Here is a 26,781-nt window from a genome sequence, read left to right on the forward strand (position 1 = left end):
GTTGAACTGAGCTCTGTTCACTATGACTCTTTGAGCCTGGCCATCCAGCCACTAATTTGCCTAGGAAACTACACGCTTATTCAAGTTGTGAGCAGACAGTTTTTCCTGAAGGAGAAACTGGGGGCAATGGTTCCAAATGTGTTGCTAATATCCGGATAATATCCTCAACCTTTCCCTCATCTACTGAGCAGTTCAGCTTTTTATAGGGAATTAGATAAGACAGGCAGGACCTGTCTTTTATAGACCCATGCCAGTTGCTTCTGATCAGTTGATTCTCTTGTATTATAAATGATGGGAACTTTGCAGCAGTTAAATATGTGGAGTGAGTCAAGTAAGGAGTTTAAAGAATCTCTAAAATGGGATTAGATTGGTCTGTGCGGAGGAAATAACATACTTATCTATTCGTGTTTGCGTATTCTCTTTGAAATACTTTGCTCTTGAATTAAGGTCACAAAAGCAGTGAAAAGGGATGAAGGAAATCCCAAATTCAAACTGTACTTCTAACTTAATGTTTTCAGACTTCCAACAGTCAAACAGCATCTTTGTAAATCTGCATTTATTACATACTAGTCATCGGGCTTAGTTTGTTCCTAGATTGTTCCTGGGTGTCTTGGACTGACATAGAAATAATCTGTTTTTTGAGCATTAGACAGTAGAGGGAGATAGAGAGGCATGTTTTTTACTACTACTTTGTACAGTTCAATAAAGAGCTGCTCAGTTCTGCAGAGTAGATCTGCAGATTCTGAACAGTGGAGTCAACTAGGGTGCAAGTGTCACTGCTCTGCATTTCTTGTTGCATTTTCCTTTGTTATTGTTGCTCTTTGACTCTTTTTATTCTTTACTCGGGGAAGATTTTTCTTCATGCTTTAGTAACCAGCAAAAGGACTGTTGCTTCTGGCAGTGTAGCAATTACCAATGGTCCCATAATATATTTGGAGAAAATATAAGACAATACCCGCTTCCCTTGTTCTAGTTTATTTTAGCCCTCTGAGCAATTACTCCAATCTTAACTGAATTCTTCAAGTAACTTGCTCTTAATTTTGTGGGGAGTTCGTTTCTGTGTACTTACTGACTTCTGCTTTGTCAATTATTGTCTCTCTGAGACTAATTCTTTGCCTGCCCCTAAGGGTTTGGTTTGAATCTGTATGAACTTCTAGGACCAGTCAGAGAAAAAAGCTTCAGTAAACATCTGTAGTAGAGAAGCATTAGATTTTTTTTCTTTGACGTATTCCTCAAGTTCTTTGGACTGGTGGATTGGTAATTGGGTGTGCTGATACACAACCATCTTAAGGTTTCTAAGCTAAGATGTTAAGACTGAGGTGCAAGGACAGGTAACTTCTGTTTGGTTTTTGTGGAACACATTAATGCATGCAACCAGAGACATGGAATAGGCAGCAGGATGTGGTTATTCATGTTCCATAACAGCACTGCATGTCAGAGTACTTGATTAAAGACAAGATGAAACCACTGGTTTCCATAAAACACAAGATAGTGGGTTTAAGGGAAGGCTTAAAATGTTTCTAGCTAAAATTTCCGTTGATATCTGCATTAAAAACTGTAAAAGTAAAGTGAAATTCTGTAAACACTCTACCTGCAAGCTCAAATGCACGTTTTGTTTTATTCCCATAGGAATCATAGAACGATTTGGGTTGGAAGGGGCTTTTAAGCTCATCCTTCTGCAATAGGCAGGGATTTTCTTGACCCAGATGTTGGACCTTATACTTGGCCTTGTTGAACTTCATGAAGTTGACATGGGGCTACCTCTCAAGCCTGTCTAGGTCACTATGGGTAGATGCCTTTCCCTCTATCTTGTCAGCTAGGAATTCAGTGTGAAGTTATATTGAACTTGGTGTTCAGTATATAATTATAATGTTAACTTCTTTCCTTCTGATAATGGCAGTGATAACTATGCCTTTGGAGATCACTGATTTTCTGTCATTGGATACAGATATGTTTTTAAAACTGCAAGGTTTTTATCTGTTTAGGTGGATGAGTTTGGTTTTCAATTTCTATACTTCAAAACATTATTTAATGTTTTCTTTTCTTCTGATCATGTTTAAAAGCACATTGACCTAGTTATGGTATGGATTATATTTTAAATAAAAAATTTTAGGCTATCTGATATTCCTAACACTCTTCAAAATGATTACATGTGAATATACCATTTCCATTTCTACTTGGAACGGCGACCTTGTGTTTTATTTTAGGTGCATATGTTTGAATTATGGCCTTCATAGATGATGGCTGTGGGCAACAAAGAGCTTTCTAAAAACAGCTTTACTAGCACAAATTGTACAGTTTGTAGCCACTGGGAGACTACTGTGGGAACAGTGTGGTTCTGTTGTTACTGTCTATTTCATACTTCCAATTAAGAAATGCACAAACTTGAATGCTGCTGTATATCTTGACATTCCAGTCAAACTTGTCTGTGCCACTACCTTTATGTATGGATGAGATTTTCCAATTACATCTAAACTATTTTTAAAGGAAATATCTTGAACATTGTTATGGACTTCTTATATGGAATATGTGGTGCTTGCTGTCTCCTTGCTAAGCCTCCATGGACCTAAGTAACTGGTCAAGAGGCTGGCTTTAGGTCTCAGAACCTTTGGGTTTTTTAGCATATATTTTTAAAGGCAAAACTTAATTTGGTGTTCTAGGAACTGAGCAACCCGTTCAAGTTTTAGTTTAGCTTTACTTCTAAGTGTAAATGGATGACTATTTTGAGGTTTTTACTTGATGCATTTTTGAAGGGAGGGTACAAGTCCCCCAGTGGATATGGGCATCTTTTTTGTAGCCCTGATTCAATTTGTGAAACTCCAAAGTAGGGAAGGAATTTAATGCATTTTTAAACTTAGCGTTTTATTAGATGTCTGTAAGTAGCTATTTGATCTGTTCACAGATCTTGGTTACCATTTGAAAGTGCTCAATTCTCTCCTGAAGTATTAGGTGAGAGAATCATGTGTTAAATGTCTTATTGTAGTCCTCATTCCAGATTCAAAATAAATAAATAAATTACAAAAAACTAGACATTGAGCAGCTCAAATTGGAGAAGGAGACATTGTTAGCTGACTCTGACACATGGAGGGTGACTGGAAGTAAAATTCAGACCTGTTACAGTAAATGGTTAATCTTTCTACCTTCCAGTCCTTCAGCAGAGAAGTAGCGTTAGAACTAAAGGCTGTGAAATATTAATAGCATTTTGCACTTTCACCAGTGAATGTTCCTGTTGTGTTTCATGATGTCTTTGTATATTTGTAGAGATAAACCTTCGTATTTGTCTCTTGTAGGGTTTAAAAAAAATACTCGGGAGTTCTGATTGGGAGGACTTGGAACAGGTAATTCACTCTAGGGCACATTACAGTGTGTAGGATGTTGGCATGTGGTTGAAGTGGGAGTTTGAGTTAAATTAAAAAAAGCAACAAACACACAACTGATGTGACCTCTAGAAGCCAGTGTTTGTCATTTGTTAATTTTCATTAAATTAGGTACCCATAAGGTAGGGAGGAAATATCAAATTTATTAAAACATTAAAGTAATATGAGTTGGGTTGGAGAAAATGTATTTCATACATTTCAAACTATTCTTCTTTTCAATAACAAAAAGTTGCAGGGGTGATTGGAAACCTGATTGGTTTAGTTTCCCGGGAAAGGTTTACAGATTGTTTGCTGATTTCATTGAGTCCAGTGTATGTTAAGAGTCATGTTTTGTCGTCTGTACAATTTATCTTCAACTTACAGGGTACAATATGGCGGTGTTAACTGAAAAATATCACTTTGTGCAGTGTACTGACTTATTGGTGTGTTTAAGCCTTCCTTCACTCTCTTTGATAGTAGTGCTGATTGCTGAGGTTTTTTTTCCTAAAGGTGGACTTTTTGCAGAATAGGTTCATAAGGCTTTTTCCTCAGTAAATCCTGCTTGAAAAATAGGTTATGTTGAACACTGTTCAACAGAGTAATGCTGTAATGTTGGACCAAATGCAGCCTGATTGACGCATTTGGTGTTGCATTTTTCTGCCATTGATTTCTTCTGCTTCAGAGATTGGTTTCATCCTCATCTTACAAGCAGAATCAAAGTAGTGTCTGTGCTTTACTTGAGCTTTCAGCTGGGGATGAGGAAAGGCAACTTGTATAGCGCACTCTTGCAAATCTAATTTGTAAGATAGTCTGCCTTTTAAAATCCTTCTGTCATTTTTAGCATGTTGTCATAAATCTTTTGTTTGTTTGTTTTTTTCCTGTGGATCTGTCTAGAAACCTTGGCTATTAGCTTTCGTTTTATTAACTTCCCAGTGTAGGTAATAGACTTTTTTAAGATACAGTGTTGAACTGGGGAGCTGTCTAAATGCTATCTCTGTTTCTTAAAAACAAAACAAATCCCAGCAAATCACTATAATTCTGTGATATATGCAACTGTGAAACCTCTCAAAAAAGAAGGTAACAGAAGTCATATCACTTCTCATTTAGCATGCTTAAATACAAAATAAACTGGAAAAAATATAAGCTTTATGGTGCTTATGTTCCTGAAGTTGCCATTCATAATTAAAAATTTGTAAATTCTGAGACTGGATTTCCTGTGTTGTTTCATAGTGTCTTGTTTCAGTGTTTTAAGTGTCATTCTGAATTTATTCCAGGAATTACCAGAAACAGCACTCCTAAAGTTTTTTCGACCTGAAAGTGCACCAGCACCTGCAAGACCGACACCAGAGCAGCTTTCCAATCTTATCAAGACGAGTCTTCATTACCCAGAGTCTTTCAATCACTCTTTCCACCAAAAAAGGTTAGCAGAGTGTTCTATTTATAGTCTTTTGGAATATTATTAATTTGACATAAATCCTACTGAGAGATGCAACATAGATCATAATGCATAAGATAAAACAGTATGGATGCCTTAGTTCAAGAAAGGCAGGGAGCTATTGGGGATTGTCCAGTGGAGGGCTGCAGTGATGGTAAGGGCCCTGGACCACATCCCTTATAAAGAAAGGCTGAGAGACCTAGGACTGTTCAGCCTGGAGAAGACTGGGGGGATGGACTTGTATCAGTGCTTCTAAATAGCTAAAGGACAGGTATCAAGTAGATGGAGACATACTCTTTTTCTGTGGTGCCCGGCAACAGAACAGTGGGCACAAACTGGAGCACAGGAAGTTTCTGTAGGTGCGTAAGAACTTCTTTACTTTGAATGTGACAGAGCACTGGAACAAGATGCCGAGAGTTTATGGAGTTTCCTCATTGAAGTGTTCAGTAGTTGACTGAATAATTTCCTAGGGATTCTGTGATAGGGAGCCTGTGTTAATACCTGTTGCGGTATTACAGTTTGCGGTTGCAGTTTTAACTACAACTGTTATCAAACAGTGAAAGCAAAATAAATGTTCTGAGTTTGTGTGTATTTTCACAGAGTTTCAAAGGAAGAGGCAGTATAACTACTTTGAACAGCCAGGCAGAATACTAGAAGGTTAAGAACTGTTACGTCTGTAGTACCAGACTTGATAATTGGACCTATGGCTGGAACTTCATTTAGAAATGAAAGTGATAGCAGTTTAAGTTCCTTGGGTCTTGTCTCTTGGAAGAATCTCAGAACTGACCTGTTGAAAAGCAGACTGCTAGAATGAATCAGGTTCAAACTGTAAAATCATGGACTCTTCTAAAAATAAAATATGCACAAACTCTCAAGTTCCAGACATGAAATGAATTATACTTAAAATTATAGTTGTTTAGATTTGAGTTGTTTTTCTGAGAACTCTGCTGCGTTACACTTGCATTTACTTAAATTTCTGACAATATAAGTTGTGAACAGAGGATTTTTTTTAACAGAATCTTAACATTTTCAACATTTTATAAGGTGGCGTGATTTAATGACGGTTATGAAGTATGCATCATTCCAGAAACAAGTTCATGTCTTATTTTCTAGTAGCTCTTTTCATTTTGGTGAAATTTAGAATTATGTAAGTGTTCAGCAATGGTAAGGGCTTCCAGTGAAACTAATCACTTGTTGCATAAATAACTATTTCAGCTGCAACAATACAGCTGTCTGTAAATACCTTGGATTGTTCTTCAAGACCAGGTTGGACGGGGCGCTGGGCAACCTGATCTAGTAAAGGTGTATGTTTGGTGGCCCTGCCAGGCAGTGGGGTTGGAACTACATGATCCTTGAGGTCCCTTCCAACCCGGGTCATTCTGTGATTCTGTGATTCTGTGATTTCTACAGGGTTATTTATAAAAACAGTCATACTAATTGTGGACAAGCATATCTATCAACTCTACTCAGGATGAGGGCTTAAATTAACACTAAACATACGCACTGTTTGATGTGTAACTACTTCTCTTTACAGCCTGTGTCTGGTACCTGTTACTCTCCTACTTTCCAATTGTTCCCAGGCTGTTGTAGATGTGATGATTGATTTGCGGCATAAAACAACAAGGTAAATGCATTTATGTTGATAAAACCTTTTTTTCTTCTTAGTTCTAGGAAGTCTTTCAAGTTTTAATGGAAATTATTGTAGACAGGCATTCAAAAAGACTTGGTAGCTTCCAGGATTCTAGAGGTGGCTGACAGTTTGCACTCTTGCATCTGAAGACTGCTGGAGTAGTAACTTAGTTTTGTAATTCCTGGCTTTTGGGAAGTTTTCAGAGAATGTAAACAAGCTTCTGTAAGGAGCTGATGATGGACACAAAGTACCCTCTGAAATTTTGCAATGAGGTTAAATAAAGGGTTTGTATAAAGTGCTGATATGTTTCAGATGCTGAGAAATAATGTTTATCTTGTTTTTCAGCCCCGAGGCACTAGAAATCCATGGATCTTTCACGTGGCTTGGGCAAACACAGTACAAGCTTCAACTGAAAAGCCAGGAGGTCTATAGCTTGCAGCTAAAAGCTTGCTTCGTTCATACCGGTGTTTATAACCTTGGAACCCCCAGAGTATTTGCCAAGCTAGTGGACCAAGTTACCTTGTTTGAAACAAGTCAGCAGAACTCTATGCCTGCACTGATTATTATCAATAATATTTGACCACTTCCTGAAAAAAAACATACTAAAAGACAAAATAAATGGGATTCTTTTCTTATATCGCTGGTTGACATTTTGCTGCAGTTTTTTGAAATAGCACCTCGAACATCTAACTTGTTACTAGAGATTGTGTAGAAAAGAAAATAGCGAAATACTCAGACTTGTCAATTTGTTTCTCAATGCAACGCACGTTGGACTGAAAATACGTTTATCCTTTTGTATAATGTATTTCTTCTCTGGTAATTAAGATATTCATAATGCAAAGTAATCTTCAACTCCAGATCTGAACATAGTTCTATGTCCTATGCCCTATCAAAAACGCAGCTTGGCTGCTGCTACAACTTCCAGCATGGCGTGTTTAATATTTGTGGCTGTATTAGGATATGGTTCAGGAAGGAACCCCTCTCTGGCTTTTTCCTGTCAAAAGCCGTTAGTCATAATAAATCCCAACCTTACTGTGAAGTTCAATAGGGTGTCTCCAAGCTGTTTCTCAATTCTTTTGTTTAAAAACTTGTTTTGAGTTTTCACATTTATGAAAACTGGTGATCATTTGAGGTTTACATACAAGTCCCACCTAGAGTGCTTCAAAAAGAATTTCTTCAGCCAGTTTGAGTATTTTTTTTTCTCACTCATCTCAGCACAGAATGCACTATTTCACAACCATGAGATTGTCATTTAAATTGTCACTTGCTTTATTATGTAACTATAACAATTGATCTGTTTTAAAAAAAATAAAATCTACTCAAGATTTTCAAGAAATGTATTATATTTATAACAAATGTACTGTAAATAGAATAAAACATACATCATATTCACTGTATGGAGTGTTGCCTTTGGATTTTTTGCTTCCCTTTTATACGGCTGTTGTGATCTACAGGTGCTGATTTTGTATGAGAATTCAGTTGTGTACTATTTTATACTCATCCTTTTTGCTCAGGTGAAATTCTTTTCCTGTTGTAATTGTAGCATTGGAGCACATGGGGAAGTTGTGGAAGTTGCTGTGTTTGCCTTTTGAGTTCTTAGTTGCTGGGAGCAAACCTCAATCCTGCTTGGGTAATATCAGTTGGTATGTGACAGACATGTTTAGTTTGAGTAATAGTTGCTGTGTGAAACAATCAAATACAGCAAAACCAGTGAAGAGTTAGGAGATGTGGCTTATGATGGATTACCTGAGTACAAGCAAATCTGAAGTACCTAATGAAGCCTAAACTTCAGGCTGTCTACCATATCTTGCAGCTGAAGAAGATTCCATCGTAGGACAACAGTGATGTCTGGAGGCAGATTGACTGTTTCATAAAAGCTTTCTAGACACTTTTTTCAACTCTTATCCAGTCCTACTATTTGACTGTCTCCTGGATTTAAAACTTCCTGAGAAGTCTTTGAAGCTGGTCATGGCTGGTGACCTTCTGTAGTCATACTTAACGACTCTGGATTTTACTGACTCTTTAACAGAATAGGTAGATATTGTATAACAGCAAAGGTTGCGATGTTTTAAATCAAAGCTGATGTGTTTTCAGCACTTCTTCAAAATGCTTCAGTGGCAGAAGTAGCATTATTCATACTACTCAGCTTGGAAAAGCTCAGTAGTACAAGCTGATTCAACCTTGCAGGTTTTGCAATATATTCAATAGGCTGTGAATGGGACTTAGCATGCAACTTTTCAAGGCATAGTTTGGGAATGGAGAGAACATCAGACCATGTATTTGATGGCTTTTATGCTTTGCATCACTTCCTTTTCCATCACTTCCCTCTAGAGGGAACACTAGTATTTGGGTCTGTTGTGTATATGAATAAATGGCATTCACAGCATTGCAGCTAACCAATTCACTTACAGGCTTCTCCTCACTTTCCTCAGTAATTCAGGCAGCAGGTTCTGTATTCCTGATTCTCTTGTAAAGCAGTTAAAACCTCATAGCAGTGATTATAAAAGAGAAGATGTGGGTGATTGCTGTCAGTCAGGCAAGGCATGTGGAAGTGAACAAGTGTGCCAGAGAAAAAAGCAGGGGGCAAGTTTAGTGAAACTAAGTAAAAAGAAAGAAACTGAGCAGCATGAGGGCAAGGTGAAGGGAGACAACATGCAGTACATAAAGAAGTTTTGAGGCTTATATTCATATTGAAGATCTATTAAATTTGTTGTTCAGGCTGTCAGGTGCCAGTTCTGGAGTTGGTTCATTATAGTTGGCACTTACTACAAAATAAAATCTTTAACTATTCTGTGAGCAAGCGAAGGTCTCAGGGGAGACCTTATCACTTTCTACAGCAGCCTGAAAAGAGGTTGTGATGAGGTTGGGGGTTGGCCTCTTTTGTGTAGCTAGCGAGAGGATGAGAGGGAATGGCCTTAAGTTGCACCAGGGAAGACTCAGGTTGGATGCTAGGAAAAATTTCTTCTCAGAAAGAGAGGCATTGCATTGGAACAGGCTGACCAGGAAAGTGGTTGGGTCGCTGTCCTTGGAGGTGATCAAGAAACATTTAGATGATGTACTGAGGGGCGTGGATCAATGAGGAAAATGGTGGTAGGTGGTTGATTGGACTGGATTATCTTAGAGGTCTTTTCCAACCTTGGTGATTCTTTGATTCTATGGGATTAGAGCAAGGTGCAGAGTATTTTCTGTTGTCGAGCATCAATCCCTTGTCAAATAGTAGAAATAACGCTGAGTATAATATTCTCCTTGAACTCCGTATTTGTTTAAATACCAATTGCAACACAAAATTCCCACCAAACAAAGGAAAAATAACCTAACAAAAAGCAATGACAATGTTGATATAGTTATGGAATTTCAGAACTGATTGCCTCATTTTAACTTTTTAATTAAGCTCTCATACATTAAAACAAGAAAAATAGCCTGCTTTAAATTGCAATCTAAATTGCTTGTAATGGAAGCACATTCTTAATATCTGTATTTTCAAGTATGTTACTTAAATCTTCTTTGAACATGTAATTTAATAGAGTAAGGCTTTAACTAGCAATAAATGCCAAAAAGTCATATTTTACAAACTCATAGCGATAATTAGCTGATTTAGAGGCAAAATGGCTTTTTTAGACCATTTCATATTTTCTACCAATTTCCTTTAAGTACGTTAAGTCCATCTGTATGATGGATTTAGAAATTGTACCAAATGCTTTCACGGTACATTTATTAGACATGTGATGTTCTGCCACTGAGCACAAGTGAAAAGCTGTATTCTCTGAGTGAGTTGGTTACAACTTCGAGTTTGGAAGTTTGGAGACAATTGATCTGCCACACAGAGCCTTCATTCTTACCAATGTGTTATATTTCTGAAGTCATATGCTTGCATTGGAAAGTCTTTTATACTGTCTCTGTGGTGAAGCGGTAGGACTACACTTGGTCAGGGACAAGTTTAGGATGATGAATAAGAGGGGGGGGAAAGGAGAAGACTGGTTAACAAATTAAAAACAAGAAGTGAACTCTTTACAGCTTCAAAACAGTGAAAGTTGATCTTAGTGATTAGCAAAGGAACACGGCTGGTTTCTCCATGAGGTACGTATAATGACAACAAAGCTGACTTAAACAAAAGGGAACTTTGTAATTAGATGCCTCAGAACCTTAAAACAAAGAAATATTAAAACTACTTTGGCTTTTGAGCCTTTTGTGGCTCTCATTTTTTTCAGGCTGATCAATGCTGTATGTAGTATCTTGTCAAAATCGCAAATAAAATCAGATTGCCTGCCAGCGCTGCCTAAAATTGTTGATAGCTCATGGGAAAAACACTGTGTGCATATACTGAGAAGGCTATGGATGAATCACAGTGACTGTAAGAGGCATCCACTAAAATGGCTTTAAAAATATGCAAAGCGTTATGTGGAGGGAAAATGCTCTTACTTTTATCACAAAGAATCTGATATTTGACCGAGGGCCACTTCTCAGGCCTGCTCCTATTCTTACAGCTCACATAGTTTCTTCTGGTGCTTGCAGTACGTGCATCTGCCAACTCTTGTTCTGCTAGCAAAGAAATCCAGTTTTGAGGTTGAGGGAAACATTTGGCATCGTATGCAGTCGGAAGATAATCATAGTTATGCGCTCCGTGCATTTCAAACATAATGAAGTCAGCAGTGACACCATCCTGATATTTACCATTTTCCTATAGCTCAAGAATAAGCACCCAAGGATTTTTATAATATGCCAGAAGAGATTTGTCCCAGGTTTGTAAAGTTGTATTTTATCTGTTCATCCTGTTGTATGTTTTCTCTAACGAGAAATTGTGGCCCATATGTGCAACGTCTGATTGTATAACTGAAGTTATTTCTGAGTGCCTCTTCCTGAAAGATGCCTTTTTCACGTGTGGTTAGAGTTTTAAAGTTTGAATTTGCTTTGTAGGTGGGCAGGACGCTGCAATAAGCACAGTCATGGCAACCGCATCAAAACAGCCATCAGTATTGGAGGTCCCACAGCAACAGAGGACAGCTCTCCCTTGACCATACCATTATGGAAACCAGCCTCATCAAACACAGAGAAATGATGCTGCTCCAGATTTATATGAAATCTGATGTATCAACATATATCTGATGTTTCCATCATATGTAAGTCTCATTTCTGTTGTATATACATTGAAAGCTACCAGATGGGAATTGCTGACTGTCACCAAAGGCATTATTATTATTACTACTTATTTGACCTCAAATTCTTCTGGGAGAGGCTGCTCTCAAAAGCATTGATACTGATGAAAACATGATTCCCCCGGTACACAGATACCTTTGACTCCCTACCAGAACCAAGTGATTCACAAGGGTGCTGCTGGATAAGGGGGCTGTCACTGTGGTAGCTCATGTGGGTGCTGCTTACCAGCTTCCACTGGAGGCCAAGATGTACCGAGTACATCTGATGCCAGTGGCTGCAATTCAAAGCTTCCTATCTGTCCCACAGGCAGAACAACAGCCCAGCCCCCACTGCCCACCAGGGCCAACATGCCATGTCCCTGGTAGTTGTTGGGTTAAGGGCTGCCTCAAGTGACAGTCAAGTGGTGACAGGCCTGGCATTTGGAGTGGGAATGGCTGGCTGGTTTCAGGTGAGGATGTGCTGAGGAAAGGAGCTCTTAAAGGAAGAGGAGGTTTTCTTCAGTAGCATGGCTTCCTCCGTTACTTCTCTGTCATAGTCTGAGTACAGCTGCAGCGTACAACTTCGCTTCTGGGTGTTGATTTTCTTTATGTACAATTAAATTAGCATAAAGAAGGATGTGATACAGACTGAAGTTGGAGTGCAGCATCGCTGTCTTCTTTTAGGAGAGCCTCCAACCGTAGTGCTGTGAGTCTGAGTTTCGTGTCTCATGAGGTGACTAGGGGCGAATCCCTTGCATTTGCTGATGTTCAGAGGGCAGCAGCATGGCAGCTTTGAAGACTGCCTGCAGACCAGCTTACCTGAAAGAAGATGCTTTGATAGATTTAGAAATGAATGTATAAATAGCATGATGAAAATGAAAAAATACTGTCCCTTGGGTTGTCATCTTTTTAAGTTACAGTAGGTGCGGTACACCCCACGTCCTTCTCTACTCTGTGTCCACCAGAACAATGATAATCCTGCTAAAAAAAACCCACAAAATCCCAAAAACCACCCTAAATTCAGACTTTTACTTTCAGGAGGAAGTAACTTGGTGACAGTCCTTAAATGTCTCTCAAGAGCTAGGTATATTGAAGCCCTAGGATTCCAAACATACACTGTGTGTGTTGGGGAGGTTGCTGGGAAAGTTAAAGCCACTTATGAGCAAGAAAATAAATACTTACACTTGAAAACACGATGAGAGTGTACCAAAAGTTCTGTGGCTACAAGACAAATTAAAAGCAAACAAGCAAACAAACAAAACTGCTGCATCTCCCCCTGCTGCACAGCCCTGGGCAACCAGAGGGAGCTGCTGTAGAAGGCAAAGGGCAGTGGTGGCCCAAAGCACTTCTGGTTCTGCCTGGGAGAAAGAATAGGAGGAAAGAGGACCCCAGAATGTTTTCTTGTTATGACAGAAGGGATTGAATGCATCACTCGTGTTCAAGGGACGTGGCTCAGGAATCACAACTAATACAGTTTTTCTTCTTTACATCTGTCCTTAAAGATCACAGTTTTGTTCTCCAGACCACAGGGGGAGATGCCTCAGAGGTTCATGTTTTGCTTCTGGCTGCTTTTCAAATCCACTCTGATTATCTATAGGTCAAGAGAGCCCTAAGCATTCAGAATGAACTCTGTTCTCAGTTACACTATATGCACTATTAAACTGCTTTATTTTTGTGTAGATGTAAATTAAAGCAGATCTTGTTGAAATGCCATTTAGTTAGATATATAGATTGAAATATTATGAAAATTTTTTCAATAATGAGGCCTTAAAAGATTACAAGGAAACGGAATATTAATTGTTTTTCTTTTTTCTTTCTTTCTTTTTTTTTTTTCTACAGGTAAAGATTTTTTTTCCTCTGCAACCTGGAATTAATGAATAAATGAATAGAGAATCAGATGTTTAAACTCCTTTCACTGAAGACCTTTGCAAGCTGATATGCCTCTGCTACACAAGTTGCTGTCTTTCTCCTCACTTTGACTGCTAGGTGTTCAGAGAAATGAGGGGCATTTGAGAAAAAGAGGCCTTTTTTGCCTATTTTCTTTTGTCTTGAACGTAATATATACAATGCAAATCTGTAAATTTAAGTGCATAGATTTAAAACTAACAGATTTTTATCTGAGGTGATGCTGTGCCTGAGCTGTCAGTGCTCTGAATCTCAGTGTGATTAAGAATACCGAGTGACAGGAAGATGCTTGCCTTGCAGAAGCACCACTGCAGTGCCAAGCAGCATTTAACCAGAGCATGAAAACAAGAGCTCAAGATCTTGATCTTATATTCAGCCAATATTGAAATGAGCCGGCTGTATCCACCAACACACCATCTTTACGATGCTTGGGAGCATATGGGACAGCAGTCCTGGGACCCATGCTTGCTAGAAGAGCTTATAGAATCACTGAAGCTGGAAAAGATCATCTAGTCCACCCATCATGCAATCATCACCATGCCCACCGACATGTCCCTCAGCTGCTACTATGACTGGTGGTAAATGAAAATGGGAATGTACTCTCCATAATCTCAATTAGTTTGAGCAGTTTACTTTATAAAACTGTCTCCTGAAAATATGTATGGCTGTTTGTTATGAATGTGCTGCACCACATATGTTAGCAAAAAAATCCTGTACTTTGCCGTAGGCTGTTAAGTTAGTTAAATAGGTAATTATTCTTGTTAGGAGGATTTAGTCAGGTCTGGCTTCTTAGGAATGATGATACAATTTCAGCATGCTGCTACTTACACAGTAGCCACATGATAGATGCATCCATCAGTGTAGCGTTTCCAAAGACACAGAAAAGAGAAATAGATCCAACCCTGACAACCCTGCAGTGGACACTGCTTTCCAGCTGAGGAGAATAAATGTCAGTAACATCATTTCAAGGTCCTATTTTTCTGCATGAATCATGGAATCACAAAGGGTGGGAAAGACCTCCAAGATCATCTGGTCCAACTGTCAAGGAAAAACAACTCTGACAGACTACTGTGGTTTGACACTGGATGCCCATAACAGAGTCCCCGTGTTTATAAAATGGATTTGATATTTGTTGTATTTCTTCAAGCAACAAGAGGAGGAAATTCTGAGTTGTTTCTTTGGTTCAACTTTTTTCAAAGGGAGATTTGTCTCAATGAAAGTTGGTTTGAAATATTCAAGGTTTGGAGCAATGTGCAGCCCTGGTAATTCTCTCCCTCTGGCAATTTCTTTCTTTCTTCTTAACAACTTGATTTTTTTATCTGCATGTAATTCTTCATTTTTGATATAATTTCCTTTTTTCTTTTGTGGGTTCCAATCCACGTGTTAAATGCTAAAGTGATGGTAACAACACTTGTTCTAGTCAAGGTGCAAGAAAGAGGCTGAGATTAAGAACACCTTAATGAGCCAGGTATTTAGATAATGCTGTAATTTTATCCTTAATTGCCTTTTTCCTTTTTTAAGAGACATGACCTGTGTTTTATTATGCTAAGAACATAGAGGTAGAGCTAATGACATGCAGTTTCTGAAACAGAACTATCTTTAATAGATTCTTGTTATATATTTCGTATTTGATTTTAATTGTTGGTACTTAGTATTATTTTTAGAGAAGGAATAGTACTATGACTTGTTCTATGCTGAGCTCAAGATTTATTTGTATACAGAGATGTTATTGTTTAGAGGGTATGATGCAACATTGCTCAAAGCAAAATGAAAGGATCTATAGATCACTCTGAGCTTCACTACAAAAGTAGAAACACATTTGAACGACTGCCTGAAATGATGATGCTCATTTTGATTCAGTCTTCTTGTGAAGAACATATGCATATGGATGTATACAATCTGATACGCAAAGAACCAGTCAGGCCCATTTCACGTTGTGTTTGTATGTGCAAGTTCAATAATGTCTTTAGCCAAAGAATGAAATTAAGGGCCTAGTAGCTTAAATATAAATCAGTGAGTATGTACATGATCAATATGGGATCTGTATTTTCCGAGAAAGAATGAGAAAGCTATTAAGTTTAAATTTACAGAACAAAAGGGATCTTTAATTTTCTCCACACAGTAAAGCAAAATAAATTAAAATATATACATATATATATCCACAAAATTCCTTGTATTTACTAACACAATTGTCCAGTGAATGTTGTTTTTAATTGCAGATCTTTACAGCCTCTGGCAGTTAGTCTGGAAAAGGCGTTTTGCTATACCTGTTCTTCACAAGGAATGTATATTTCTCTATGACACTGTAGGTTCTGTTTGATTGTGTATCCTCTGACATTAACTGGCCACCTAAATAATTAAAAATACTTAACTTATTATATTAATTAAATCTTAATAACACATATTCCATAGGGAAATCTTCCAGTCCTTGCCTGATGGTGCTCTCTTTCGTTTTGTCTGTGTGTTGTGGGCACAGAAGGAAGGTCCCGAATTAATAGTTCAGATCTCCAACTTTAAGATCATTGAACTGCTTCCAAAGATAGAGTACGCAGTGTTATTTTTGCTCTTTCTTGAGTAACGCATTGTCGTTTGTTACAGTCTAGTTATTCAAATCTGAAAATCGCCACTTCAGATGCCAGATGTCTCATCATTTGCTGCATTTGGCAGGAGATGGATCCTCAGCTGGCGAAAACTATGGTAAAATCATTCAAGTAAATGAAAGACTGTTCTGTTACTGTTTCTGTTGAACATCGATGCATCCAGCAGAGGTAGATGATGAAAATAAAATGGCAGCATCATCAGTACATCTTAACAGCAGAAGAAAGGTGGATACCTCTTTGGTTTCTCTTTAAGGCCTCTTTTTAGCATTTGAAAAATGTAAATGTACTAAATGAGAGAAATCACATCAGAGTCTAAAACACAAAACATTTTGTGGTCTACGCCATCTTATTCTTGGAGGTTACGGAACACATGGATGGGAGATTTTGATCCTATTAGCACTGCATGAATGAAGTGGAAGTCAGCAAGAAAATGGAGCCTCAAGTTAGGACAATGGGAAAGTCAGTTATGTAAGTAATTATCTACAAACATAGGAAAAATACCCATTTAATTTACAAGGAAGTAAGGTTATCCATGGCCAACTGGAAGACCAGCAACAAACATCATCTTGTTGTTCAGATAAACCCAGCTCCACTCCATCAGAATATGGAGTAGCTGTCCTGTGACATGAGCCACACTGGGGGATCTGATGTGTCTTCTGTTTTCTCCTCTCTATCTGTACACGTTCTCCAAGAATAAGGACTCAGAACTTCCAGCTAATTATTTCGGAAATTATTTAAGATCCAGAGGAGATGTCACAGATCCTCTCAACAGCAAACACTACCCAAGGCTTGTTACTCTACAACATGAATAAATAAAAGGATTGAAAGTGCAGAGCTGAGCTGTGCAGGTCTGCCCGCGTATCTGGATGTGCTGCTGAGGGCTGATTGTAAGTGAAGTCTGTGAAGTTCCTAAAGGAGTGTGAAGGATGAAGGCAACTGTTCCACATCAGAGGCCCACCTGCCCTTCTGGCTGGTATCCCACAAATGCTGACACTGATGACTTAAACCACCTACACGCTCCTGCCTTTGGCCTGCTTCATTCATTTCATGAGGGGATGAATAACTGCTGTTCATATCCAGCCTGAGCATCCAAATGTTACTGTCTGCCTGCTAAAGTCCAATATGGAGAAGCAAGAGTCAGCCACTACAGTTGCAGAGATTAAGAAGCTCTCTTTGGAAGGAGCAAGTGCTGCTACGCTAAGGAGAACTGGTCTTAGAGACTGGGGAATCTGAAAAGGGTCTGGAAAAACCATGTATGGAGGCATGGAGGAAAACTGGTGAGCATGCTGGTGTCATGTAAACAGTTGCAAGAAAGTGCTTGGGTATCTGCAAGGTGATGTTCAGAGGGTGGTGGTATCTTGGAGGCAGCTGATACAATTGGAAGAACCAGAGTGGTTCCCAGATATTAAGAATAGTTTCTTCTCAGAAAGGGTGGTCAGTCATTGGAACAGGCTGCCCAGGGGTGCGGTGGTGCAGCCACTGTCCCTGAAGGTGGATGTGGCAGCTGAGGAACATGGTTAGTGGGCATGGTAGGGTTGGGATGGTGGTTGGACTAGATAATAACTGTGGTCTTTTCCAACCTTAGTTATTCTGTGACACCATGAAATGATTCTGTGGGGTAGATGAGGTAGACAAGACCCCCTCCATTATCCCCTGCATGGTCATTTTTACTGCTGCTAGATGTGTGTGTGTTACTACCATAGTTTTGCTGTATTTGACCTGGTGGCCTGTTGCAGAGCATGGGGAATCCCAAAGAGGTTGTCCCCAGCAGACCCCACGGTGCTGCTGCTTGGGTGCTTGGTGGAATAAGACTCCCTGCAAGAGGCTGTGGTTCAGCCTCAGTTTGGTTTAGCTTTTTATTTCTTTTTTTACTCCAGCGCTGTGGAGTTTAGGGTCGAGATTTGGTTATTTTTGTGTGTGTTTGTTTGTTTGTTTTTTCGTTCTTTCTTTCTTTTCCCCTCCCAGCGAGACAGGGACGGCTACAGATTTGCCTCGCAAGAGTCGCGTCATGCGTCTTTAGGAGCGGAACATCCCTGCAGCCGGCTACGAGCCGCACGGCCACAACCGCTCCGCACAGCGGAGCGCTGCCTCATCGGTCTCCCGCAGCGCCGCGGGTCGGCTCCGCCAGCCCGAGGTCAGCCCCACTAGGGGCGGCTCGGGGGGCGGCGGGTGCCTGGGGGCTGCCCGGCTTCCAGCTCGGAACCCCAAACCTCCTCCTCGTTACTTCTTGCCCGCCCCGCCGCTGGATCCACAGGTGCTGCTGCACGGGGGTCGGAGGGGGTTTATCACCACTCAGAGCTGTCACGCGTGGCATCGATGATACAGGTACGGGAGCGACGGAACTTTTCAAACAGATGTTTTGTGTTACCATCTGCTCCATCCTTTTATTTATTTGTTTGTTTGCATTGCCGGGTTTGGTACACCAGCTCCGGGATAAAGGGAACTGCAGGAAAACTGTTTGACTTCACGTAGGCTGCTACCTGTCCAGCTTACACCAAATGCTGGGCTGTGGGTGTTGTTTCTTCTGATGTGTCTGAAAACAGAGAGTGAAAATCTGCAGTGTACTCTCTGAAAACCTCACGGTCTATATAAAATGAGTTGGTAGCAGAAGGCTGGAGTGCATGAATGGAATGCTCCTGAGGTTGGGAGGAAGGGTCACTGTAATTTATTCTATTGGCAGTGGTGTTGAGTATTTTGTTTTTGAATGTGTTGCTGCCTGCGACAGCTTTAGAAGTCGTTTCTCTGAGTCTTTGAGCATTTGTTAGGGAAGCTGACATTTGACTAGTGAAGGCATTGGATATGGATTTGTTCCTTATCTATATGTCCCTGTTCATTGCAGGGGAGCTGGACTAGGTGGCCTTTAAGGGTCCCTTCCAACTCAAACGATTCTGATTCTTCAGCCTGTCGTATGTGATCTCATAGGTGATGCTTTGACCTGTTGTTTTATTCTTGTACACAGATATATCACTGTTTTTGGTATTTGTCTGCAGGCCAGTGTCAGCCTTTCTGTGGCAGTCAGAAAGTATGTGACTTCTGAATTAGGGTGCTGTGCAGGTAGAGGCGGCTTTGTCTTTGTACTGGAACAATTGGTCATTGCCCAGTTAACAATTGTGTGGGTTCAGGTACACATTTTATGCCAAGACTGTACCAGTGATATTGCTAAATTATTCCATGCTGCTTTGACTACCATATCTTTCAGATCCTATGCTAACACTCATGTCTCACTTCACTTTTGCTGCAACTTGTCTTACAGGAAAGGGATAATGTGTTCTAACTTTGTTCTGCATAGAGAAGCAAGATCTCTGTTGTGTGGTGGTGAGAAATGAGGGAGTTGTGCACAGCTGCTCTATGCAAACTTTCTCAGGGCTCTGAAGTAGACTGTAAGGAGGAAAACAGTTCTGTATGTGTAACTTTGCCTGGCATGTGTCAAGTGCGCAAGGCCTCAGCTGGGCACAGGCTGCAGCAAGGATGTTCAGTGATCAATTTCCTCTTCTATCATAGAATCATGGAATGGCCTGGGTTGAACAGGACCACAGTATATCATCTGGTTTCAACCCCTTGCTACGTGCAGGGTCACCAACCACCAGACCAGGCTGCCCAGAACCACATCCATCCTGGCCTTGAATGCCTCCAGGGATGGGGCATCCACAACCTCCTTGGGCAACCTGTTACAGTGCGTCACCACCCTCTGTGTGAAAAACTTCCTTCTAATATCTAACCTAAATCTCCCTCGTCTTAGCTTAAAATCATTCCCCGTTGTCCTATCACTATACACCCTCATAAACAGCTGTTTTAGGTTGTGAATTGCTAGCGTTGCACTCTGGGACAGAAGCCAGGCTGTAAAACAGAGCAAAAGGAAAAACAGGAAGGAAACTGTTCTGTAGAGCATAATTATTTGGGGTAGTTGAATACATATGTTGAGGTGACCAAACACAGAATTATTTACACCCTCCTTCCCCTCTTTGCCCAACCATTCTCCTCCAAAACTGAGGCAGTAATTCTTTAAGAAATAGCTAGGGAAACACTTAGGAGGAAATATAAACCTGAAGGGATTCATTTTGCTCAAAATTTATTCTGGGATTTAATGTAGGTTTGCAGTGTGTTCCCTTTAGCACTCTGTAGTGTTTCCCTATGGCACTGAGTCAGGAGTCACTCGAGTCACACAGTTTAGTCTGCATAGGAAAGAGTCTTCAGGCAGCAAATGCCCTTGAGCCTGATGCTGTGAAGATCTGGGAGATCTATTACAGCTGCCCATGGGGAAGCTCATGGAGTAGGGGTTATTTGCCCTTTATTCCATACGCTTTGTATGAGTCCTATGTTATGAAGATACTATAGCCAATAAGAGGTTTTAATAGCACAATATGAGGGAGAAAATAGGATGAATATGTGATCATTGTATCTGGCTTTAACATGTGAAATGGTGCGATTGGAAAAAAAATGTAAAATATGTCAGGAGGAAAGAAGGTAAATTAAGGGACAGCTGAAAGAAACAGTTGAAGACAATGCAGGCAAAGAAAGGATGCAGTTAGAAAGAATCGTTCCTGGCAAGATTCTGGATGAGGTAAATGAGAGAGACCAGAAATACTTGATTATATACGTAAAGATCTTGAAGTGGAAAACTGAGTATTTGTAGTTAAACAAAGGCTTTAAAGTGCTGTTGGAGTCATAGTGTGAGAGCAGCTGTGACCCACCTACAGACACGGAAGGATATTTCCTTGTCACCAAGGATGGGTGGAAAGTTGTACCTGAAGAAAGCCCTAAGAAAGCAGCCATGAGCTCCAAAGAAATGAGGAAAAATCGCAAGGATAAAGCAGATGTACTCTGGAGAAAACTCAGCAGAACAGGAAAGGCTGATTTGAGAAGAAGGGCTTTGCTGGGGCTGAGCGTTAGAAGTTTGCAGTTTTGATTTAGAAAGAGAATGTTATGGCCTGAGTACATTTTAGCTGTCTAAAAAGAGGTAATGCATTTTAATGTAGAGAACAACAAAGGCTAGGTTGGGTATTGCTAGCAGCCTGGAGACAGCTGTGGGTGGATGGCACATCACTTCTTGGGAGTAAACCCACATTTCTTCCCCTGTAGGAGAGGATGCAAAAAGGGATTGTGGGGCTGATATAGAAAAGGCAGATGTGACCCTAGACTGTGATGGGTAATTCTGATAGAATACTGGTACCAAGCCAACCAGTGAAGTATGAGATGGTTTCAGAAGAGTGTAGTTTTGTCTGGTAGGGAAAGAGGACACACCTTTCAGAAGTGGATTAATCCTGGGAGGAGAATGGGAGGCAGACAGACAGAACAACCTTTCTTGTTTCATTTGGAAATGATAAATGATGAGAATAAAACTGACTCTGAAGCACTGTGGATAGCTATCATGGTCTGAAAACCAACATGATTATTTCATTGCAATCCGACCGTATCTTGTTACTATTTGTGATTATGGTCTCCGTGTCCCCCAAACTACATAATAGTGCTGGGAAAGGTGCAGTAAAGATCAAAGGTATGGAAAGAACTGCTTACAAGATGAAGAAATTTGCTTGCAGCACCACTCCCACCCCTTTCCCATTTTCAGTATCCTCTGTTTACTACTTTCAGTGGCCAAAATGCTAGATTTATGAAGGTTCTAGAAGCAACCATTATTCATGTACATATTCCCTGGTCTTAGGCTGTGGATGGACCTCTGAGCTGGACCTGCTTCCTGGTTAGTTTCTGCTTACTTCAAGTATCTTTCAATGATGACTTCTGTGATTTTACATAGATTATATGAGATCCCTGCTGAGAGTTGTGAGGTTTCCTCATGGTGCTTCCCATCCTCCTGCATTTCAGGACCTTCCTGGCAGAGCTGTGGTGTGCAGAGGAAGCTCATCCTTACTGTACAAGGTTAATAAAAGGGGTGATGTGGATGTTGGTGTGCCCTTTTTATTTCATTTATATAAAGAGCAGACGACATTGCTGACTGCAGAGTTCAGTCTCACCTCACTGATAGTGTTGGCATGGGCAAACTTTTGAGACGCGGTGATAACAGAGTGGAAAGAACGGCTGACAACTAACATGGCCTGTGAGTTAGACAAGGATTTTTTTTGTGCGTGTGTTTGTTTGTTTTTAATAAAAAAGCTTTAAAATGTCTTGCTGTAGAGAAAAAAAATGAGCTTTGACGCAGCTGTGGCAAGGACTCTGCCTGCTTTCAGAGCTCCACACAGTGTTTGTCTATCAGCACTGTTAACAGCTGAAAGATGGGGATCTGATCAGTGCAGGAGGTACTTGTGTTGACAACCTGCTGTGTCTTTTAATGATCTCTTTTAAACATGTATGGAGGAAAAAACTCTTGCTGAAAGAGTGGAAAATCTATAAAACTGCCTACTTGCAAAGCCAGTAGTGATTGCAGAGAGATTCCAGCTTTTATAAATAGACTTTAAAAAGCCCCCAAAAACCAAAACACATGTAAAGTTTCTGAATTTCGGCCGGTTAAGGAGCAGTGCCAATGTAACAAAGATTTTATACTGGATAAAGGGATTACGTAGAGTTAGTGTAAATGTTTTAAAGGAAAAAAGAGTGGTTGATTGAAGATGACTAACTTCAAAGCTAGAATTTTCCATCTGTGCATACAGCAGCTCCTGATCCATCTCCAAAAGCTGTGTGTATTCCTGGCATTTTCTAAGCGTGTGGCACCCAAAAGGCCCAGGGTAGCTGACATTTGGACTGTGTGTTGTTGGTGGTTCTGATCATGAAGAGAAACGTGCCTGCTGTTTGTGAAGCAATTGGTAAAAAGGCACCCATTTGCACAAGTTCCGTGATGTAGCTCAGAACTACCCTGAAAAAGTTTCCACTGTGCACTGAAACTCCTTTTTTCTTTTCCATGTGGTTGTGCATGCCCAGATGGTGGAAAATCTAAGAGAATTCATTTTGTTACTCAAGACGAAAGAGTATTTCAAATGCTTTCATCACAAAAAAGAGAAGAGGTGGGAATATCTGTACACCACAATCTGAATAAAAATTTTTTGCCATTATTTTGTTAAGCATGAGCTGACTGTATGTGGGGGGGAAAAAATGTGTATCTACACGTGTGGGGGAAACTGTTGATCACAGCCTGAGCCTCTGATTAACCATCTGAGGCAAGCAATGAGTCAGCTGTGAGAGCACAGGTGAAGGTAATTCAGCTGTGCTCCTGGAGGGGGTGGAGCTTGACTCCACCTCTCCCAGTTCCCATTTAAGGGCTGACCACCACTAAGGCAGCATCTCTTTCTAGAGATCTCTCCTTTGTGGAGTTCTTGTGGCGAGCCTCACATCAGTGAGCCTCCATCTTGACTGAAGGCCTCAGAGTTGATGAGTCTTTTCCTTAGATGCCCTCTGGCTATCTATTTCCTACTACATTCATGACTATATTTGTATTATTTCAACTGTACAACGTGTTAAGAGGCAGTGAAATTATAGGTGTCTTGTAGAAATACGACAATTTTGGGAACCTACCAGATTAACTCTGGTGACACTGAAAAGCAGGTTTTTTTTTTGCCATCCAATTACAGCAGTATTTTTTCTTCCAAGTATAGGCATTCTGTTTCTTGTTCCCACAACAGGGTGACTAATGCTTATCTGCAGCTAATGAGCTAGAGTCATTTTTATGGGCCTAATTTTATAAGTTGTAGATATCCCCAAACAAAACAAATATGAGTTGAATGTTCTGCTTAGTGAGGTAAATGTACCAATGAAGCAAAGAAAACAGAGACTCAACACTGTTTTTCTCATTTACCTGCTTGTGTGCTTAACTCTGAAGAAATTTTATGCAAAACTGTTTCTTTTTTTCCAAGGAAAATCTCAAAATTTGAATGTTTGGCGGAACTTTTTATTTTTATATATATTTTTGTACCAGTAGATACTGTTTCCCATAGAGACTGCCTGGCTGCCCTGGCAATAGGTCTGCAGGGCAGATGATCTGTCTGTGATCAGACATAAGAGGTGAGATCTGAGAAAGCTCAACATTTATTTGAAAGGACAGCTGTGAAAATATTTTCTTTTCCTCCCCACTCTGCTGTCTCAGTCACTGTTACTGACTGGGAATGTGTTCAGAGACATAAGGTCTCATCTGCAGCCCAGCACTGGATGGAGTACATCTTCCACTCCAGGGATGCCAAGGTGCTGGGGAGGTGCAAGATGCTAAGAAGCTGTGTAGATGAGTGGTGCTGAGGGTAACAGACTGGGTGAATTTCATGCTAAGAGCCTTTCTCTCTTCACTACAAGTGTTTCTCTGGCACACAGGTACCTCTGGCTTGCAAAAATATTAATTCTTATCAGAGCTGACAAAAGCAATAAGTTCCTTTTTAATAAAACAAGAATCTTTTTGTATATATATATATATACATAGATATATAATACATATACATATACATGTGTGTGTGTGTGTATATATATATAGTGTGTATATATATATATATATAGTATATATTATATATATTTCTTCAGTGAAAAGTTGTGCAAACAGGCAAACAGTCCTAATGAATATGATGTGTCTGAGGGTTTCTGTGTTCCAATGTACTGAAGGTTATAAGACAGCGTTACATGACTGAATTTGTAATTCCTCTAGGTTGTATGCAGTTTTTATGACGTTAAAAGGTATTTTGTCAGCTTTTAGATGTATCAACCCAAACTGAAAGGTTTCACTGTTTACAAGGGAATGTTGAAATGGACTGGAGGAGCATCAACCTGTCATGCTGTGGTTGCACTTTATGTGCAGCATCTCAGCCCTGGGTAAGAACTACAAACTAGTCTGGCAGTATTTCTGCTTGTTCATAGCTGAGTGATGATGGCAGGTTCTCTGTTATCAGCGGCTGAGTCAGTTTTTCCCTTTTGCCTATCAGAGTTGAATATATGAATTCAACAAATAAGTGTTAGGACTGTCAAGAATAGTTCTTGTCAATAGTGATCAGGATTCAAGCATGGTAGATAATGCTTTTGTCATCCTCCAGACTTCAACAGTAAATTCCTGATGATATTTTACATTTAAAATGTTATTTTTGTTCAAATAATCTAACTTTTTCCCAGATATACAACCTTTAGACAGCTGTTACAGATTTGTCAAGCAATTACATGTAATATCTCAGACTACCATAGGAATAAAAATCACTTTGTGTGGTTTTCCATCAGCTGAGTGGGAGGAGGAGGTCCTGACCTTGCTGATGTCAGTGTAATGCTCAATGCAGCAGGACCAAGATTATTCCCACTGTGACTATTTTATTAGCTCTGGGGATTGCTGGTTAGATCCTAGAATATTGCAACTTGGTAATACCTTTTTTTTTTTTTTTTTTTTTTTTTTCCCCAGTAAAATTTTAAAGGTAAAAGTGGGAAAAAATTAAGAGAGCTCTTGGTTCTTTCAAATGTCTTGTGAACTATTATTTGAATATGCTATTACTAGGTTACCAGTTTCATCTATTACTTGTGGTGGCGAATGCAGTTAAATGTGTGTTCAAAGGAGGGCAGCAAAGCTGGTGAGGGGTCTGGAGCACAGGCCATATGAGGAGAGGCTGAAGGAGCTGGGAACGTTCAGCCTGGAGAAGAGGAGGCTCAGGGGAGACCTTATAGCTCTTCTCTCATGTTGTTAGTGATAGGACCAAAGGGAATGGTTTCAAGCTACGGCAGGGGAGATTCAAGCTGGACATTAGGAAGTATTACTTCTCAGAAAGGGTGGTCAGGCACTGGAATGGACTACCCAGGGAGGTGGTAGAATCACTGACCCTGGGGGTGTTCAAGGAAAGACTGGATGTTGTGTTGAAGGACATAGTTTAGTGAGACCTATTGGTAGTAGGTGAACGGTTGGACTGGATGATCTTTTAGGTCTTTTCCAACCCTGGTGATTCTATGATTCTATGAAATCCAGCTCCCAGTATTGGGGCCAGTCAGAGTACCGATTCCAGTCCTGTTTAGTACTTTATTGATGACCTGTACAGGGGGATTGAGTGCACCCTCAGTACGTTTGAAGACAACGCCAAGTTGGAAGTGCCCATCTGCCCAAGGGTAGGAAGATTTACTTTGCTAAGAGCTAAAAAGGCTACATCTCACCCCTGCAGGCTAAGGAGATTCTTTAAGAATTGGGGTAGAGTCTCAAAGATGGAGCTGAAATGTACAGCTATGGCAAAGCCTTGGTGTAATTCCCCTGGTAATTTATGCAGTTGTGTTACTGCTTTTACTTTGCTTTTATCTTTGTTCTGAGGGAATTGTATAGAGGAGTAAAAAAACTAAATTTGTGATCTCAGTGTTTAATAAAGCATGATAGGGAATATGCAACAAAGTGGTTGTGCACCACTTTTTTTTAAATTTGATATTCACTGCTGGGCTTTATGAAAAAAAGAAGAGTCTGGTCACTCATAGAAATAATTGCCTCTATCACCCTTTTTAGGAGGCTCAAGTAATGTATGTGACTGTCATGGTTTTGTGACTTCTGGTTACTGGTATTCCACATCATAACGTCATGTGGTGCACTGAGAGTTAAGGTGTTCATGCCCATTTCCAGGTACCTGTCCCAAAAGAGAAGAACTCCACACTACATCTCCCACAGGGCTGTTTGCTGTTCTGTTACAATTTCTGCTTGGAGGTAAAGATAAAAACCGTTCATAGATCACGAGATCCCTCCCCCCCCTTTTTCCTTTTTGATCGCCTGGCTCATCTCTGTTGCATGTGCTGTATCACTCTGGTTTACTTAGAGTAAGGCCTTCAGTTCTTGGATGCTCTCATTTGATAT

The 26,781-nt window shown here is 40.1% G+C and overlaps 2 protein-coding genes across 13 annotated transcripts in view; both read left to right on the forward strand.

Moving 5' to 3' along the window:
* TRAPPC8 (trafficking protein particle complex subunit 8) overlaps nucleotides 1-7,818 on the forward strand; it is a 48,341-nt gene extending 40,523 nt beyond the window's left edge. For 6 of the 12 annotated variants that reach the window (XR_014942581.1, XR_014942583.1, XR_014942587.1 and 3 more), the window contains 4 exons: nucleotides 3,291-3,338; nucleotides 4,631-4,776; nucleotides 6,326-6,415; nucleotides 6,767-7,818. Coding sequence is in view for 4 of the 12 variants with exons in the window: in XM_015855462.3 (XP_015710948.2) it covers nucleotides 3,291-3,338; nucleotides 4,631-4,776; nucleotides 6,326-6,415; nucleotides 6,767-7,001 (519 nt within the window). In the remaining 8 variants the exon portion in view is untranslated. The remainder of the gene's footprint in view (nucleotides 1-3,290; nucleotides 3,339-4,630; nucleotides 4,777-6,325; nucleotides 6,416-6,766) is intronic. The other 6 variants (XR_014942582.1, XR_014942584.1, XR_014942588.1 and 3 more) reach the window with 2 other exon arrangements.
* Nucleotides 7,819-18,073: 10,255 nt separating this feature from the next.
* The window catches only part of LOC107310103 (opsin-5-like), a 33,170-nt gene continuing 24,462 nt past the window's right edge, over nucleotides 18,074-26,781 (forward strand). The window contains exon 1 of the mRNA XM_015855446.3: nucleotides 18,074-18,383. Coding sequence (XP_015710932.2) covers nucleotides 18,375-18,383 — 9 coding nt within the window. The 5' untranslated portion in view covers nucleotides 18,074-18,374. The remainder of the gene's footprint in view (nucleotides 18,384-26,781) is intronic.

Source organism: Coturnix japonica, chromosome 2 (genome assembly GCF_054131305.1).
Source record: "Coturnix japonica strain WE chromosome 2, WE-NBRP24, whole genome shotgun sequence".
Taxonomy (NCBI): Eukaryota; Metazoa; Chordata; class Aves; order Galliformes; family Phasianidae; genus Coturnix; species Coturnix japonica.